At 43.4% G+C, this 18,201-nt stretch overlaps 2 protein-coding genes across 4 annotated transcripts in view; both read left to right on the top strand.

Moving 5' to 3' along the window:
- The first annotated feature begins 2,341 nt into the window (after window positions 1–2,341).
- On the top strand, window positions 2,342–14,805 carry eif4ba (eukaryotic translation initiation factor 4Ba). 3 transcript variants are annotated; one of them, XM_026168434.1, is made up of 15 exons: window positions 2,342–2,421; window positions 5,616–5,756; window positions 6,928–7,133; window positions 7,585–7,701; window positions 7,819–7,873; window positions 7,996–8,142; window positions 8,563–8,685; window positions 8,841–9,101; window positions 9,214–9,475; window positions 11,289–11,377; window positions 11,471–11,732; window positions 11,881–11,918; window positions 12,985–13,114; window positions 13,503–13,575; window positions 13,664–14,805. In XM_026168434.1, exons 1-15 carry the CDS (start codon window positions 2,409–2,411, stop codon window positions 13,739–13,741), a joined length of 1,995 nt encoding a protein of 664 aa, XP_026024219.1. In that variant the 5' UTR covers window positions 2,342–2,408; the 3' UTR covers window positions 13,742–14,805. The 3 variants fall into 3 exon arrangements, with proteins under 3 accessions (XP_026024219.1, XP_026024218.1, XP_026024220.1); XM_026168433.1 differs by having other exon boundaries at window positions 2,394–2,436; XM_026168435.1 differs by lacking the exon at window positions 12,985–13,114 and having other exon boundaries at window positions 2,394–2,436.
- Window positions 14,806–17,339: 2,534 nt separating this feature from the next.
- The window catches only part of LOC113022717 (tensin-2-like), a 34,712-nt gene continuing 33,850 nt past the window's right edge, over window positions 17,340–18,201 (top strand). The window contains exon 1 of the mRNA XM_026168431.1: window positions 17,340–17,357. The gene's annotated coding sequence lies outside the window, so the exon portion shown is untranslated. The remainder of the gene's footprint in view (window positions 17,358–18,201) is intronic.

Below are 18,201 nucleotides of genomic sequence, written 5' to 3'. Positions count from 1 at the left end.
TTCTGTGCAAAATGGGTTTAAAAACATAAACAACAGTGGGATACTGTTTGTCCGTGATTTAGACAGGGGGAACAAATCGTGGCAGGATCAGCCTGATATTATTTGTATCCCACTGTAAGTCAAAGGAGCTTGCAAAGAAAAGTGTCTGGACTTCTTTAAGTTGCTTGAAGACGTTTCACCTCTCATCCGAGAAGCTTCTTCAGTTCTAAGGAAGGAACACACACATGTAAAGGAAGCACTCAAAACATGCGGCTATCCTAAATGGGCGTTCTTAAAGTCAGCAAAGAGGCACAGAAAAGAAGACCAGACACCAGCGAGGGAGGATGAGAAGGACAGACGCAACAACATTGTCATCCCCTATGTAGCCGGTGTATCAGAGAAACTCAGGAGAGTTTTCTCCAAGCATGACATCCCAGTGTATTTCAGACCCAGCAACACGCTCAGACAGAAACTGGTTCACCCGAAAGACAAAACGCCAAAACACAAACTTAACAATGTGGTGTATGCTGTACAGTGCAACGAGGAATGCCCAGACCTCTACATTGGAGAGACCAAACAGCCACTTCACAAGCGCATGGCACAACACAGAAGAGCCACCTCCACAGGACAAGACTCAGCAGTCCATCTGCATCTTAAGGACAAAGGACACTCTTTCGAGGATGCCAATGTTCACATTTTGGACAGAGAGGACAGATGGTTTGAAATAGGAGTGAAAGAAGCCATCTATGTCCACTGTGAGCGACCATCTTTGAACAGAGGCGGGGGTTTACGACACCAACTCTCTGCCATCTATAATCCAGTTTTGAGATCCCTTCCCAGACGCCTTAATGCCCACTCACATCCTGGGCCATCTGACCTCAGGAATTCGCATGATAAGGTGGGGCCAGGTTTCACAATGAACACACCCGAAACTCTGGCTGATTGGGTCCCACACCCAGTTTCACACCTTGGCTCAGGCGATTAGAGGATCATCAGGGGGTCCTTTTGTCCCTCTGTGGGGGGTCACTCCCACTAGGTTTATATCTGGGACTCTCCACCATTTGACCTTAGAACTGAAGAAGCTTCTCGGATGAGAGGTGAAACGTCTTCAAGCAACTTAAAGAAGTCCAGACGCTTTTCTTTGCAAGCTCCTTTGACTACGATGACCTGGATGACTGAGAACCTTCACAGACATATCCCACTGTAACTTTACTGTATAAAGAGCTAACATCTCCAAAATGTCAGGAGTAGTTATTTATTACAACAAGTGTTTGTGAACTAAAAATCAAGAATGTGGGATCCTGTTTGTCTGTGATTTGAACAGCCCAGCGCTGCTCCCGACATAGGAAAGACCAATTCTGCAGGGGAGACCTACCTCGGCACTTGTGCAGGTGAATCCAAAGGGAAGATATGCTTCACCATATTTTCTAGTCTTTGGCTTAGAATGAAGTTGGTTTGGAAACATATTCAACGATGCTTCATCTCCTACTTTGGGAAGGTCTGCATTAATGCATGTAAGGTGAACTAGCAAACACCGTTGTAGTTACATGCGGCTGTCTTCTTGTTTGATGGCAGATACTCCCTTCACCCTGGCCAAAAAGGCTAAAATGACCAAAGAAAAAGTGGAAAACAGTTAAACATGAGAGGTTTTTGGACAAAATTTGTGTTTTTTCCATTGTTTAAGCACTGCTTCCAGCCAAGAGTGATACCATGTATGCCCTATAGCTGCAGAAAAGGCTAACATTGTTATCTTTTTACAAAAAAAAACAGCTGAACATGAGAGGTTTTTGGACCAATTTTGTGTTCTCCATTCTTTAAGGACAGGTTTGAGCACCGTTTAAGCACCAGCACCGTTTCAAAAGTACCGGTTTGGTACTGGTATCGAATAAAATCTAAACGATACCCATCCCTACCAAGGAGTGGCTATAACCTTGGATGATATAATCATAAAACCAGCATAATATAACTGATAGCTGGCAGTTATTCAAACCTGTACATAAGATGCAAGCCATCATGAAGAGCTGATATAAAGTTAACCACTTTAACCAAAAAAATGCTACTTGGACGGTTTTTATTATTATCTTTTAGGGTAAAAAACGAAAACTCAGTAAAGTTCTATAATCTCTGGGACACGGGTCAGTACTTAATGGCTTATTACCACTAATTCATTAGAATTTTAAGCAAAAAAAATCAGAAAAGGTGGATTGAAATTGCTATAAGATTAAAATAAATACACAGCTGGGAAAGCTGCAGCCAGTTCGGTGACAAATACGACAAATATTGAGCAGAGCACGGAGCAGCGGTGCAGCAGATGTGGGTCAGCAAGTAAACAAGGGAGGAGGCAAGGCTCTCGTGGACGACGATGCGCGCTCCCGATAATAAACCTCTGACGCCTTCATCCGGGAACTACTACGAACTCGCTCTCCAACATGGCGGCGTCAGGTGAGGTTTATGTGGGTGAGCGATCCGGGTTGGTTCGGGGGAGAATTTAAGAGGATTTTACTTCAATTCAACTTAACACGTGAAGTTTGATGGTTGTTTTTTATTCGCTTTATCGCTCCGCGTCGTTGTCTCGCGTGTATAAAAGGGGTTCCCGGTTGTTTTGGGCTCGGTAAAGACGATACTGCCAGACATAGGCGAATGAACGGAGCAACGACTAGCATAAATGTGAACGTTGTAACCTCCCGAGAACTTGTAGCATTTACCTCTGGGCACGGTTACTGCGGCTGCTGAAGTCCGCTTTTGACTTTAAGCGTTGTTGTGCGCAGTGGACGTGGTTGACAGGCTGTGAAATGTTCGGAACTGCGTGCAGAGCTGGCACATTGTATGACCGTAGCGGGTTTCGCCGTGGCGCTCAGAGCAAGATAAGCGCCGGGCGCAAGCGCGATGTGTGGAGGAGGGGTCGGGCCGAGGAGTCCGGGCTGCCCGAGGAGTCTCCCCACGTGTGCAAGCGTGGCTGCCTGGTGTCGGTGTTTGATGAAATGGGGCAGCTGAGCCTGTTTTGGCCGCATTCTAAACACTTCCCTAGCTCCTTCTCAACTTTAAGCTATCTTTTTTTCCCCAGCCGGCCAAGTCCTGCGCGATTGATGGCGCACTTGGATCGTGGCGCTGCGACGCGAGCTAGGCCGTAAAACCTAGCCAGCTAAGCAGGGATACTTCCCCCGTCAGCAGTCCTTTGCTGACTAAGCCCGCATAGCCGCCAAGACAAAAGCGATCAGTGTATACGGCAAGCTAAAGACCCGTATAGTTACCCTAACAGTTTGACCGCGGGGTTGTAGTTTAAGAAGAAGACAGCTCCGCTGAAACTTAATGTTACGCAGCTCTTAGCTCACCAATGTCACATAAGTGAGGATCGCTGAGCAGGCTACCACAGCCAATATTTTTGCTTGCTGGTTTTGCAAAGTACAAGCGGTTATAGCCATTTCGATCAAACCTGACGGCCGTAAACAACAACTTAGTGTAATATTCTGGACCAGAGCTGTAAACAGTCTTTGTTGGTCTCTGCGTTTTTGTGGGTTTTGAAATAATGTGTGCAAAAGAATGTCCTGACAGCTGGGATTTTCACAATAAAGCTCCCAGCCAGCTTTCTCACCCCCTATTTTTTGTTTTTGTTTTTCCAAGTCAAAACCTGCATCATGAACTGTGTGCGAGCCCCCCTCCCCATCTCCCTTGGGGGCTGGTAACTGCTGGCACTGGGACACACTGTCAAGAATATTCTGTGGTCTGTGCATGATTCAGTCAGTCAAACCTCAAAAACGTGTTGCAGTAAGGTTGTTTTGAAATCGTTATGGTTCTCACCTGACTTGGAGCTAAACAGCCTTTTCTGGTCTGTTGCACAGTGACGGTTGGACAGGCTGACCACTCCCCATTCGTGTGTGTGCAGTTTTGGTTTTTTGTAGCAAAAGAAGTATTTGTTATCACACGCACACTGGGGCCTAGAGCAGGGCGATATGGCCAAAAATATTTATCACGATATATATTTGAAAATTTGCGATAACGATATAACCGACGATATAATTGATGCGAGACAAAATACAACTCCACAACATTACTAGCGCAAAAAGACAACCTTCCATTTATTTTCACTTAAACAAGAAGCTGGTTTTTATGTACATTAAAGCTTTATAAAAATGTAACAGTGCAAATGCAAATTCCTTGCTGAAAGTTTAACCAAAAGGCATTTCCAGTAGAAATGGGCTGACATATCCTGAGCATAACCATGTATAATATCCACTGAAGTTAAAAAGAGGTGCTTTGCAACATTAAACTGCAGTGTGCATTATGCATTTTTCGGACCATAAGGTGCACGGGATTATAAGGCACATTAAGCGAAACAAAGCAGTCAGATAAATCAAACTTTATTAAACTCATTCTTCTTGCTTCCTCCACTTCTGTACCATTGATTCATTAATGTTGAAATCTCTGGCAGCTGCTGTATTCCCATGTTGTTGCAGTATATTAATGACTAACCTCGTATTGTGGATGGATTATCTCAGTTGTTCTCCTGACTGAAGTTTGGTCCGTTTACAGCATCCTGCCATGCGATTGCATTTGTCTCTAACCATGAAGAACCTTCACGTTAACTTTTATAAGTGGAAAAGTGTTAGTGTTCGTCCTCCAGCTTCACTGTTTATGTTATGCTAACATAGCTGTGTCGCTAGCGATCACGTAGCACATCATTATATACCAGCTAGCCCAACTTCAGTAACCCTACAAACGTCACTGCTGTTTAGTTTCCTGTCTTCATTTATGTTGGAAGTGATAGCAGAGCTGTACGTTTGATTTTTTTTTCAGAAATCTCTCCGTCAGAACATGCTATATCATGCTTAGGTAACTAGCGAAACTAGCGAGCTAACTTCCGCTAGCTTCCTGCTAACTTCTAACTCCGTTAAATGTAATACATTTTGTTTTCATGGATGCCTGGAAGTTAAACTTTATAGTTACACCTGGTAAAGCAGCAATGCTGATCGTTTTATTAAAGATGAAAGAATTTAGACAGTTTTTAACTCTCAGTGATGCTGCAGTGTTGTTTGACCTGAAACATACGGAGTTTAGGACCCAGATTACTCCCAGATTTAAGAGCATCTTAGTCCGACAAATACAACAATAACAACGGCCGCTTGCATGTTCTGCAAAAAAATGTGCTTTGTTGTGTATCTGACGGACAAACACCAAACCAGTTCCACATCACTGAAGTTGCACCATTTTTACAAACCAATTCTGGTTCATCTGTTTCACTCAACAATCGGCCATGTGCGTATGAAAACAAAGGCACTGCGCATGCGCGTTTTACTCATATTCTATCGCGATATTTCATTTTCCTATCGTTGCCTAACATTATACCGGTATTACCGTGAACGGTATAATATGGCCCAGCCCTACTGGGGCCCACTCTTATCTTGCTTGGTTGTACATCATCTCACTACTAAACCTTAAAAATAGTGTCACCATTTAAACAGCAGCTCTCATTTAAGGTAAAAACATTAGGTTTTGTTTTTTTTAAACTGTTGAGATGCTGCAGTTTCTGATAGTTTAGTCTGCAGGTATTCCACATGTTACTTTGTAAGTTACTTCCATAGAGAGACGTCCACAATGGGCAAGGTAACCATGACTTACTCTTGTGTTCTTCCCTACAGCTAAGAAGAAGAATAAGAAGGGGAAGACCCTCACTTTGACTGACTTTCTTGCGGAGGACAGTGGAGGCAGCAGCGTCGCCCCCAGCTATCCGACCAAGTCCACAAGCTGGGCGGATGAGACTGATGACCTGGACGGAGATGGTGAGCACACACTGAAATGCACACAGTGATCGGAATATCTTAGCAGCGTTTCACAACAGTAGGTGAACTAAAAAACGGTCTGCATTATGTTTCTTGGTAACGACTGTTTAGCTCTACCTTTTCCCCTTAACTGCAAATTCAAAACCTCTGAATTGAAGGCTGCAGTGTTTGTCTGAGCTATTTGCATTTGAAGAAGCAACCTGCCGGAGTGATTTGTGGTAACAAAATGGTCAGTGTAAGTCAGGTTAGCTATGCAATCAGTAGGCAGAGATATCCTTTTAATTGCATAGCTGTTGATTCAGTCACATGTTTTAAAGGAGATATTATGTATGACAAGCCAGTCTCAGTGGAAATGCCCTGAAAGCAATTACTGTAGTAAAATCGGTGTGCTCGCTCTCTCTTGTTCAGAAGATCTTTTAGATTCGTTGGGAAAATTGAAGAATGTGGTCAAACTGGCGATTCTAGTAACACATGTAGTCGAACATTTGGCAGGATGTGAAATGTGCTGCAGAGTGTTTAAATGAAAATGAGCTGGGTGAGATATGAATAGATATGATATGCAGATATAAATGTCTTGTAATACGAGGGTGATAACACTAATCCAAGCTGGGGGTAGTTACATGAGGCATGTATTTTATTTATAAGAAAGTATTAATTAACATATTTACCAAGTCAAAGTTTGGTTTTTATGCAGCGTCAGTGGCAATGCCCTGTTTGTTTGTATGTTAATTGTTCCAGCTTCTATGTTGAGACTAGGCTATCTACACCATACCTGAGTGTGTGTGACCCTTAAACTCCAGTTTGTGTGACTAATGTGATTGCTGTACACCATATGAGGGGCGTTTGTTTAGAAAGAGAGGAGCTGAGATGATGAGACAAACTGATGCGTAGTCGAGTCTGGATCATTAAGGGGAATGCAAACGCAGGCCAGTTTGCGCAAGCACTGTAGCAGGCAATGGCACCTAATGTTTGTTTTTTTCTTAAGTGTTTGCATTATGTAAAACGGTGATCTCTATGCAATGAGCTCTCTTGTTTTCTCACAGGTAACCCTAGTATAGGTAGCTTCTTTTTTTTTTTTTTTTTTTTTTTTTTATTTAAGTGAAAGCATTTCATGAATTTAGGAAGCTCAAATATTAGCTTTTATTTGAAGATTCCTCCAATGTCTCTGCAGTCTCGACTTCCTGGCACACGGAGGAGGACACGTACAGGGCACCACCCATCGACCGCTCCATTCTGCCTACAGCGCCTCGCTCAGCTCGCGAGCCCAATATTGACCGGGCCAGGCTCCCCCGCAGCCCGCCATACACCGCCTTCCTGGGAAACCTGCCCTATGATGTCACTGAGGACTCAATCAAAGACTTCTTCCGCGGCTTGGCAGTAGGTTTAGCAAGATATACACACAGCCATCACTCATAATTGTATATAACAGCCAAGGCAAATAACATTTAGGATGCCAGCAGTTCTGTGTGTGTTGGTTTTGCAGTTTCAGTTACATTTCAGGTTCTCAGATCATCACTTTAAAGTTACACGTGTGGCTAATTTCTGAAGTTTCAGTCCACATCTACGTGGGGCTATCCACACAACAGCAAGATTGAATTTGCATTTTAAAAAAGAACAGGATGCAGAGGTCCACTTTGTTATTCTGTTTGTTTTCACACTTGTTCCTCAACGTGTCACATCAACGACACAAAGTTTTTGTTGTTGTTGTTGTTTTCTGTTGTTATTTTGCATTTTGAAAACTTGGGTAGTGTGTTTCTGTTGTCATGAGTGTAATTAGAGCGTTGTGTTATTAATCAATCTGTTTCACTTTAACTGTCTCTGTGTCCAGATCAGTGCAGTGCGTCTGCCTCGAGAGCCCAGTAACCCAGAGAGGCTGAAAGGCTTTGGTTATGCTGAATTTGACGACGTAGAATCCCTCCTCAGGGCTCTCAACCTCAGCGAGGAAGTAAGAGAACCTGAAGTTGGAAAAGACACAATTAAACAGTCTGAGACTTTCACCAAAGTGCAGGAAGGATCAGTAAATAATAGTTGTAACAAACTACTTCTTTGCTCATGCCAACAGAACCTGGGCAACCGCCGGATTCGTGTGGATATTGCAGACCAGTCAAATGATAAAGGTACACTTTTATTCCTGGACATTTTGATCATCTCTGCCTCTGCAGTCACGCGCCGCTCCATTGCCCTCGTTGAAGTGTTCGATAATTTAACACAGCGTCTCCTCTCCTTCTTCACATCTCAGAAAGAGACAGCGGACCTATGGGTGGTCGAGACCGAGGTGGGCGAATGGCTGACATGGGTCCTGACAAGACAGACAGTGACTGGAGAGCTCGACCAAGTGCGGATGCTGATGATGGACCTCCCAGGAGAGATGATGCCTTCGGAGACAGTGAGTCTAATATGCTTCTGCTGGAGCTTTATCACGATAGCATAAGATTCCCTCTAAAGACAAAAATATACCTAAATAAACAAACAGAAAAACAGAATGCTTTGAGACTATTTTTTTCCCCATTTCAGTTTCACAAATTGAAGCATGAAAGTTTAATTTGAGTATATTGACTGAACTAATTAATTACAGCAAGTCCATTAAGTGGCTTCTTTTGCACTATTTTGTGAAACCTAGCCTTAGCTTTATGTCACAGCCCTGGTTTTCAGCTTTCAAACTGAGGAGCAGGTGTTTTTTTGTTTTTTTTATTATTATTATTTCTTTGTCTTTAATTTTGAATTGTTTATATAAAATACCTGTGTGGTAACACCATCCAATCAGCTGTTCAGTGTGTCACGTCCCATTACTTTCGACCTAATGCAGGATCACGTGACCGTTACGAGTCTGATCGTCACAGAGATGGCCAGCGGTGGGACAGTGATCGTAATGAAGGAGGTCGTTACCGGGATCGCTATGACAACAGGGACCGCAGAAACAATGATGGAGGTTTGTTTGTATAAGTTCTGGAAACTGCTTCTTAGGCACAAGATCCAGATTACTTTAACATTCTGATCCCAAATAAATCTTTATTTTTTGTGGTTGTATTTAGTGTTTACAGCGTTCTGTTTTCACGTTTCTTTTTTGGTCTGCTGTCTGTGTAGGTTTCGACTCTCGTAGTGGTGGAGGAGGTCGTCGTAACTTTGGTAGTGGTTTCCGCCGTGATTATGATGACAGTCAGGGTAGCAATGATCGCTACGGGGACCGGGATCGTTACGGAGATCGAGATCGTTACGGGGACCGGGATCGCTATGGGGACAGGGATCGTTTCGGAGACCGGGATCGTTTCGGAGATCGAGATCGTTACGGAGAACGGGATCGTTACGGGGACCGTGAAGACCGGCACGACAGGCGTGAAGAGAGGGGTGAGATTTCATTGTATAAATCCTATCCTTTGTCAATATTCTTAATTTTCAGGAAAAATCTTGTTAAGTTGTGCATTTGTGACGTATGTACTTTCATCTTTTCCAACCCTAGCTCCTCAGCAAAGACCCAAGTTGAACCTGAAGCCTCGTAGTGTACCTAAAGAGGAGGAAAGCGCCGGCAGTGGTGGCACTTCACCTGCTGCCACTTCAAGCTCAAGCAGCAGGGCCTCGTCCATCTTTGGCGGAGCAAAACCCGTTGACACAGCAGCAAAGGAGAGGGAGGTGGAGGAGAGGCTGAAGAAGGAGGAGGAGAGACTGCAGAGACAGCTGGAGGAGGACAAAGGCAGGGGACCGGACAGAAAGATGAGGGACAGGTGAGCGGGGAGACTGATGAGTAATGTTTGAATGTAGTAGTATTGTACATTTATTACACCATTAAATTTTCTGCCTTTTTTTTTTCTCAAGCACAAGTAAATTAGATCTAATGCAGAAATGGGAGAGCGCCTTTTTTATTTTCAAATGTTAATGATTAAGTGTTTAATGCTGACGCATCCTGTGGAGACTTGTACAGCTTGTACAAGCCCTTTGCAGCCAGAGTCTCTGTTAAATGGACTGATGCTCAAAGTGCTTTTCTGCTGCTTTACCCCAAGCCTCATTCACACACATTCATACAAGTGCTTTCTTTAACTTAACATTCATCCAGATGCACCGGGAGCACTTTGGGGTACAGTACCTTGGAGGAGCCAGGCATAGACCATCGATCCTTGCAATTAGTAGAGCCACAGCCGTTGTCGCTGTTGCATTAGAATCCTTCACTTCTGTTTTTGCAGCCATCCATCCATTTTCCTCCGCTAATCCGGGGCCGGATCGAGAAGCCCAGACCTCCCTTTCCCCAGCAACCTCCTACAGCTTGTCCGGGGGAACACCCAAGCGTTCCCAGGCCAGCTGAGAGTTATAGTCTCTCCAGCGTGTCCTGGGTCTGCCCCGGGGCCCCCTCCCGGTGTGACATGCCCAGAACACCTCGCCCAGGAGGCATCCTTGTCGGATGCCTGAACCGCCTCAACTGGCTCGTTTCGATGTGGAGGAGCAGCAGCTCTACCCTATCTCTAAGGGAGAGGCCAGCCACCCTTCAGAGGAAGCGCGTTTCTTCCGCTTGTGTCTGCGATCTTGTTCTTTCGGTCACTACCCACAGTTCGTGACCATCGGTGAGGGTAGGGACGTAAATTGACCGGTAAATTGAGAGCTTCGCTTTTACACTCAGCTCTCTCTTCACCACAACAGACCGGTACAGCGTCCGCATCACTGCAGCCGCAGCACCAATCCGTCTGTTGATCTCCCGCCCCCTTCTCCGTCACTCGTGAATAAGTTCTTGCAGCTCAGTTTAATTTCTGGGATGTTTATGGTATGTTTATAAGATCTGCCTACAACTTGACGGACACTCAAAGCCTCATCTTGTGATTCTTGAAGAGTTCATGGTAGATTTCTGAGATGTTCTTTGGTTCACTGTTCTGTTATAGCTGCAACTCGCCTTTCACGTTGGTCTTGATTTGACTGCTTGACATTTACATCCAGAATTTTCAGATGTTTGTCTGTGTAATCAGTAAGTTAAGGCCTAACAAGTTGCTCAAGTTTTTACATAGTAGCAGTTCCAAATATTTGCATGTTATACTTTTTAAAATCTCCTCGAAGGTAAAAACAGCAACTGATATTTTTAATATCTGTTTGCAGCAGGGTTTGTGTTCACGATTGTCCACTGCAAAAATCTGCTAATCATGTCATTTGCATAGAGCAGAACTGTGAGGGCTGAACTCTTGCTCTTGCTTTACGATTGGTCGGGTCGTCACATTGCACTCGAAACAGTCCGTCTCAGATGCCCCACAGTCTCTGCAAAAACTCAGAAACTTGTTTGCTTGGCCTTTTCCGTGTTTTACCCTGTTTTGCTTAAACCCTGTTACCCCATTTGCAGTTTACAATCAGCTAAAACATGTCTTAAATTTTGTTTAGTTTTAGTGTTGCAGTGTTTCAACTGTCCTTCCCCTCATGTGGTGTGAGCACTTTGTTTGAGTAGCTACACTGAAACAAAGTGCTTAAAATAGTGGTTTGGGTTTCAGACATCAGTGGTTTGATTTGCATAATGTACCCAAAGGTCTAAAGGAAAGAAAATAAAGATTTTCTTTTTGCTTTTAGGGACCCGAGCTGGCGCAACGAGGAATCTCATACTGAGCGATCCCGCACAGGAAGTGAGTCTTCACAGCAAGGAAGCACTTCTGGAAGAGGTGGGATGTTTCTTCACTCGCTTCCTTTCTTCTTCTCGATCTCTCCTTCGTCTTTGTCCTACTTGGGACTGAAACACTGCCTTCTCCCACTAGGGTCACGGTGTCGAGATAGCGAGCGCTCCGGTGAGAATGAGGTATTCAGCGGGGTAGAAGGTGGCTCCACCTCCCCTGGGTCCTCATCCCGGCCCCCCTCCACCAGCTCTTCTAAAGAGCCATTGAAGGTGATGCCTGCACCTCCTCCCAAGGAGAATGCATGGGCCAAGAGAAGTGCAGTCAGCACAGGCTCTAATGAGGGCGATGGTCGAGCTCCGACCTCCCCGGTCTCCCCAGGCGGTTCAGCTCCTCCCAAGTTCAGGTGAGCACTCACTGAATGAAGCCTGCAATGTTTAAATTCTGCTCTTGAATGAATGAATGAGTAGATTGTAGTAGATTGAGTAATTGATGCTCTGAATTCCCTACAGCCTTAATATACTTTGCCTTGACTGTTCCTCCTTTCCTTTTAGCTCCTCAAGTTCTGCAGATGAAAGAGGATCTGGAAAGGGTAAGTGCTAAACACAGTGGGATTTCCCCCACTCCGAAAACAAGTTACCAGGGTGTCTCCATCGATTACCTAATGAAGAAATCTTAGAAAAGCACAATCTGACTGAAGAAGTGAAGCAGAAACAGTATATTGCATGTCTTAATTGAATACAGTGAGTAATCCATCTCATTCCATGCTGGAAAAGTAAACTTTGTCACACACTTGCGTTTGGTTAGGTCTTCCAGTCAACGAGGTGATATTAGGAGTTGTGTTTTGAGTTTCCTGTCCCCTTTGACTTGTCTGGCTCTTCTCGACATCATCAGTGTATGGTGCACTTAATCAGCTTCAGCTGTATTTGCCCATCTGTGCTCTGAGAAACAAAAAAAGCACAAAAAAACAGCTGAAGCATTTGCACGTGCTTATAGAGTACATCTTGTAAGTATTGGCGCCTGAAAGGTGATGACAGAGTGATTTTTCAAATTCTTGAGTGGTCCAGGAAAAAGAGCTGGGAACTTCTTTTTGTTTTGTTTGTTTGTTTCTGTAGACTGTGAAAAGCACAAGATTCTCAGAAAAAGGAAGTGGAATAGTTCAGGACTTCATTTGTTGTCGTGCAAATGCTTTGTTCATGCATTTAGCAGATTTCCTTAGAAAGTGTTTCATCGATTCACTTGCTCACTTACCATATGTGGTGTGCAGCTTTTATCTGTGCTTTCCACACTTACTAGAAATTGTGCTGAACGCATTTGTCAAAGAGTCTTGCTAGGAGCGGGTCCTGCTCAGAACGTGCATGCCGAAACACTACAAGAACAATAATATCTTCATGGCTGTGGTGCCACAAGGTGGCTCTCACTATTTTCTACAGTTTTGGAACCTTTTGGCACATTTTGCAAGCTGGCATCAGATTTCTCAGAGGCCCGTTCTTGTAGTGGGGGCAGTTGTGCACCTCTCATTTGGCCCTATATCAGTGACTAACACATTTTGAATCCAACCAAAGTAGCTGTTTATGCTGCAGTGCGTTGAGAGTGTAGTCTACTGTACACCGTCCACCAAGCCCCCCTTGACTCAACTGTCTGGCTTCTTCTTTAAGATGAGAACAAGGCTGATGGTGTGCGTCGGGACCGGGGGCCCCCACGAGCACGAGGGGGGCCTGCAGGGCCTGGAGCTGGGCGGGGGCGAGGAGAGGGGCCCAACAGAGACCGAAGGAAGGAGGCAGACAGGTTAGCAACTGCAAAGTTCTTAATGAGACAGGGAGGATATTTTTCAGGCATCTGTGCTCGGGTTACACAACTGATGGTGCTTTGTGGTTTGTTTTTTCATTTTTATTTTTTTTGTGGGTCACTGGGAAGACAGGGTTTCCTGGTGTGCACATGAATGCTTTATCTGTGCTACACCAAATCATCATGATCCCCATATTGTAGCACAAGAAATAATTCATGTCAGAACTACATGAATCAGAACTGAAATTTCTGAAATGGCTGTTAATCTTCAGAAGACGAAAACGAGCAGATTCCTCTTTATTTATTTTCACCTGTGGCCATTAAAGGTTTCGCAACTAGCTTTTTAGTACAGATACTTCCTAACGTCAGCATTCACTCTGACCTTTAGAAAGGACAACAGAAGAGACCGAGACTCCAGACCACCCCCAGAGCCAAAGAAATACGAAGAGACCCCAACCCCCGTAAGTCCTGTAGCTCAGCCACATCAAAATTTGTGCAAAGTTGCACTGTGCTGTCAAAGTACTGATTATTTTTCTTATTTTGTTGCAGAAGTTCAGCTCAGCCAGTAAGTACGCCGCTTTGCTAATGGATGGTGACCAAGGAGAAGACGCAGATGACGCCGATTAGAGGGAAAACAACGAGATGCAGAGAAAGCGATGAATGCAAGAAGAAAAAAATAATAATCTCACATAGCGTATGGGAAAAAAAAAATCTCCTCACATGGATGTGGCTCCTGGGAAGGGAGGGGGAATCATCACCCCTCTCTGTTTTCCTCCTACAAACCTGTCCTTTAATTTCAAACCATTCACCCATCCCTCCTCCCCCTGCTCCACCTTCAGGACTCTTCAGGTTCTAAAGAATAGTCACATACTGGACTTGTTTTAAATGGAACAGAGGAATACATGACACATGAAAACGTGATGGAAAAGATTGAATTAATTGTAATAAATAAATGGAAAAAGTGGGGAAAAATGATTTTTGTATATTTGTGGATCACAGGCGCATCTAATGACTGAAGATGGAGCTTATAAACGTGTTTTGGTTTTTTTTTTCTCTCTCTCCTTTATTGACTTTTTAGAAATGCAAAACATCATTGCAAGCCCTTCTGTATACGTTATTAAATAATTTGATGTTATAGAGTATTTAAAAAAAAATATACAAGTGTACTGCTGAAATTTGAAAATCCTGTTTTCCAGTACTCATTATCAAGAGCATTGAGACAAAACCTGCTAATTTAAAAATTTTCCAATCATGTGATTCACCATTCAACAAATAAGCTGGTCGATGGTGTTAACAAAAGGATTCCCAAACATATTTTTGCAGGATTTATATTTTCACAGTTGCAGGGAAGGAAGGAAGAAAGAAAAAAGCCACCACACAATTTTACCGTGAGAATCAATTAAGTGCCATTATTACAATCCCCATCATTGTACAGATGTCCCTCTGTTTCTATACCTTAGAATTAGACCAGTTAAATGCTCATGGTACTCCAGTATCCAGTCACGTTAACAGATCTGTGTAAATCATTCATTGCCCCTGAAGGAGTACAAATCTATGGAGAAAGGGTGGATTTGCTTGGGGGGGGTTGTTCATGAGGTTATATGAACCTGTCTTCCAATTTGTAATAAATTGGGGTCATCATGTGAAATCAAATAGTATGATTATTAAAGTTCTAATGTGGGAAAATGCAACTCCTCCCTGCTGCCTTTTGTTATGCTGAATGGGCAGCACATACTCTCGTAACACCTGCGGGATTTACCATCACCCGTGAAAACACGGTCGTCTATATGCTGAGTTGCTTCAACCAACTTTCTGCTCTCCCAGTGTGGTCTGTGAGGCATAAGATTTCCTCAGTTTTTCTTCAGACTCGGGGCCCCCTGCTGAGGCCCCGGCTCCTGGTGGCAGCTGGTTAGGATCCTGCTGAGCTTTACACCCACCCACCCTCCTCCACACACAGGAGGTACGCACTTTAATGCAAGAAGGCATTTCTCAGACTCTTCAAAGCAAACCATTCTTTGCAGCGGATATCGGAAAGAATACTGATTGACACCAAGGGTGTGTGTTTAGGCACGTGCAAATTATGTCTTTTAAATATTTATGAGGCAAAAATAGTGGCCATGATGTAGCAATGCCAAAGCTGGGAAGCAGACATGGAAAGCAACGCAAGTGTTTGTGTGTGTGCATGAACACACTCCACATTACTTCAATCATTATAAAGCCTAGATAAGAAAGAATTACAGAGAAAAAATCCCGAGTTCGAATCGGGATGTCCTCCCTGTGACTGTGGGTTCTCTCCAGGTACTCTGGCTTTCTCCCACAGTCCCAAGAGATGCTTATCAGATTAAACAGTGATTCTAAATTGGCCATAGATGTGAACATTTGTGTAAAAGCCATGTGACCGATCAACAGCCTATTCAGGGTGTACATCCCACCCCCCACCAATAACAGCTGGGATAGGCTTACAGCATTGGACAGTATGATTTCAGTGTTTTACATTTGAAAACTATAAGGAGAAGCGTCATTATCCTCTTTAAAGGTCATCCATGGATTCAGGTTTCACATACAAAATGCGACTTTTAAAATATTAAACATTGATTTCAATCAATAATCATTCACATTTATAAAGCGCTTAATAGTGCACCAGCTGCAACATGAGATTAATGCTTAAGCGTGCATCCTTCAGAGCAAGGGTCTCAAACTATATAGATGTGAAGAAATATGATGCAATTTGGCCCTTGAAGTTAGTTCTTTTGTTTGTTGTTGAAGGCAATTTTAAAATAAATTGTTTAAAAAGCAAAAAAATGATTTAATATGAGGGCAATATGAGCAGAGAGCACAAACATGTTGAGGGATTGTCTGTGTTAGTTCAGTGAGATAGTTACTTGTAAAGAAAACATTTTTCACTAGCAGTCAAAAACTAATGTGTGCACTTAGTCTGCATTTTTATTTAGATACGAACAAAATGATAGCAGAAGTGCCGCCACATGTCTGGCCAGAAAGAGAGGACTAATGTGTCTATTTGGTAGCTCAATGAAAGGCTTCAGTTAGTTAAGAGTGAGGAAAAAAACTGCCTTCACGTTTGTAGTTGTGTCCTGTTGTACAATATTTGTAATTTTAAAGAAACAAACAAAACTCTACATTTTCAGAAATATTTGCGGGTGTTTTCTTGTTTGTTTGTTTTGTACTACTTGAACACTAAAGTGGCCCTCCACTGAAATGAGAGTGCAGTTAATTTAAGTTTGAGACCCCTGATTTAGATCAAACACTTTTTGTAATAGTGTTATTTTAATTGTCTCTCAGCCATAAAAGGCTGATGGGGTATTGTCGCCACCCCACCGGGACATCCAAATTTGTGAATGTGACAACTTCAGAACAAGGCGACGTAGGATTTTGAAACTTATACAATATGTGCGTCTACTAAAGATCTCTGTCGAGTTTGAATATCAGTGTCCTCGACCTCAAGGTCAAAGGTCACGTTTTCTGAAAATCTTGTGAACACATCAAGAAAGATACCATAGGTGCATCAACTGGGAGAGTGAGGGGTAGCATATTATTTATATGAACTGCAGTGCTGTTCCTTTTACTTGGGTAAAGATCTGAGTGCCCTTTCATTGTGGTACTCTGTTTCAGTGAAAACAGTTTTAACATGAGGATTGGGGAAAACAGTGTTTTTTACAATAACCTGTCCTGTTGAGCAGTTTTAGCGAGCAGAATCATGGTCTGAGTGCTTTGTTGTGCTGAGATGGGGAAGACAGAATATCAACCAAAAGTTAAAATGTTTTCAATTTATTTACATGTCACTGAGTGAAATATATGTGAGTGAAATTTAAATGACCATCAGACACCCTTGATCTGGAGCTCTGTGCAAGATCTTAGCTCATGGAGCTAATGGTGGATCAGTCCAAAACTTGGAACTTGATCTGAAGGCAGCTGGAACCACAGTCACCACTGGTAAAACTCTACATCGTAATCAGTGTTGGGACTAACGCGTTAACTACGTTATTATTGTGGTAACGAGCACGGTAACTAGTTATTATGCCGAAACCGGGAACGCGTTACTCGTTACTGGGATTTAGATAGGCTCGTTATTCGTTACTTCGTGTGGTGGCTATCGCGGAGCTTCCACAGATTCAGTAACATTAGCAAGTGGTGGATGCCAGCAGGTGGATGAAGGAAAAGGGAGGCAAGGGGAGAGACCCGAAGCGGCCGCTGGTCCGAGAGTGTCAGGTGAACTGAACTTCAGGTAAGAAGTTATAACCTGCAGTCCATCTGGGTCAGATATGAACCAAGTTTAGGTGGAGTTTATTTTCGTTATGCTGACTTTTTCGTACTGCGTGCTAGCTAGCATGACCGTTTCTATACAGCTGGGTGGGTGCTATGTTACTGATGTTGAACTTTATTTTGTTCATAAGGTTAATTATTAGAGTTGCCAACCGTCCCGTAAAAAACGGAATCGTCTGGTATTCAGAGAAAATATTACGCGTTTCGTATTGAGGTGAAAAGGAACAGTTTGTGTTTCAGCTACAATGAAAAAGACACAAAGCTGGAGTTATTCTGTGTTTACGCTGCACAGCTGCCTCTTCTTCTCTCATCCTCTCACCCTCCCTCTCCTGTTTCTACTTCAATCATGAAACCGATCAATGATCAGCTGATCGGCTTTTCTCTCTTGTTTATTTATCGCCCACTTTGCGCCAGAAAGAGGAAACCAGCAGATGTCGCGCTAAACAACAGCAGCACGTTTAAGCTTGATCAGCTGTTGTTAGAATTTATTTAATATTAGTTTCTAGTATCAGCTGATGTTGGCTGGAGCCACAGCTGTAAACCTGCTGGTCATGATATCGGTTTGGTTATGTGATGAGAGGGAAACATGAAGATGAAACCTGGAGACGTCCTTACTGAATCATCAGAGCTGTGATGAAGAAACAGGTTTACCTTTTAGGTGACATGAATGAGTTGAAGGGAAGTTATGAACTGTTTCTGAGAGAAAAATAACACCAGGATCCTTTTCTAAGTAGCTGACAGCTGGTAACTGTGCAGGGGCGGGTCTAGCAAAGTGTTGCCAGGGGTCCATGTAGGGCATTAAAAGG

The sequence above is a fragment of the Astatotilapia calliptera genome, chromosome 5, assembly GCF_900246225.1.
Source record: "Astatotilapia calliptera chromosome 5, fAstCal1.2, whole genome shotgun sequence".
Lineage (NCBI taxonomy): Eukaryota > Metazoa > Chordata > Actinopteri > Cichliformes > Cichlidae > Astatotilapia > Astatotilapia calliptera.
The sequence above is the reverse complement of the archived record's forward strand: the minus strand, read 5'-3'. Positions and strand labels throughout refer to the sequence as shown.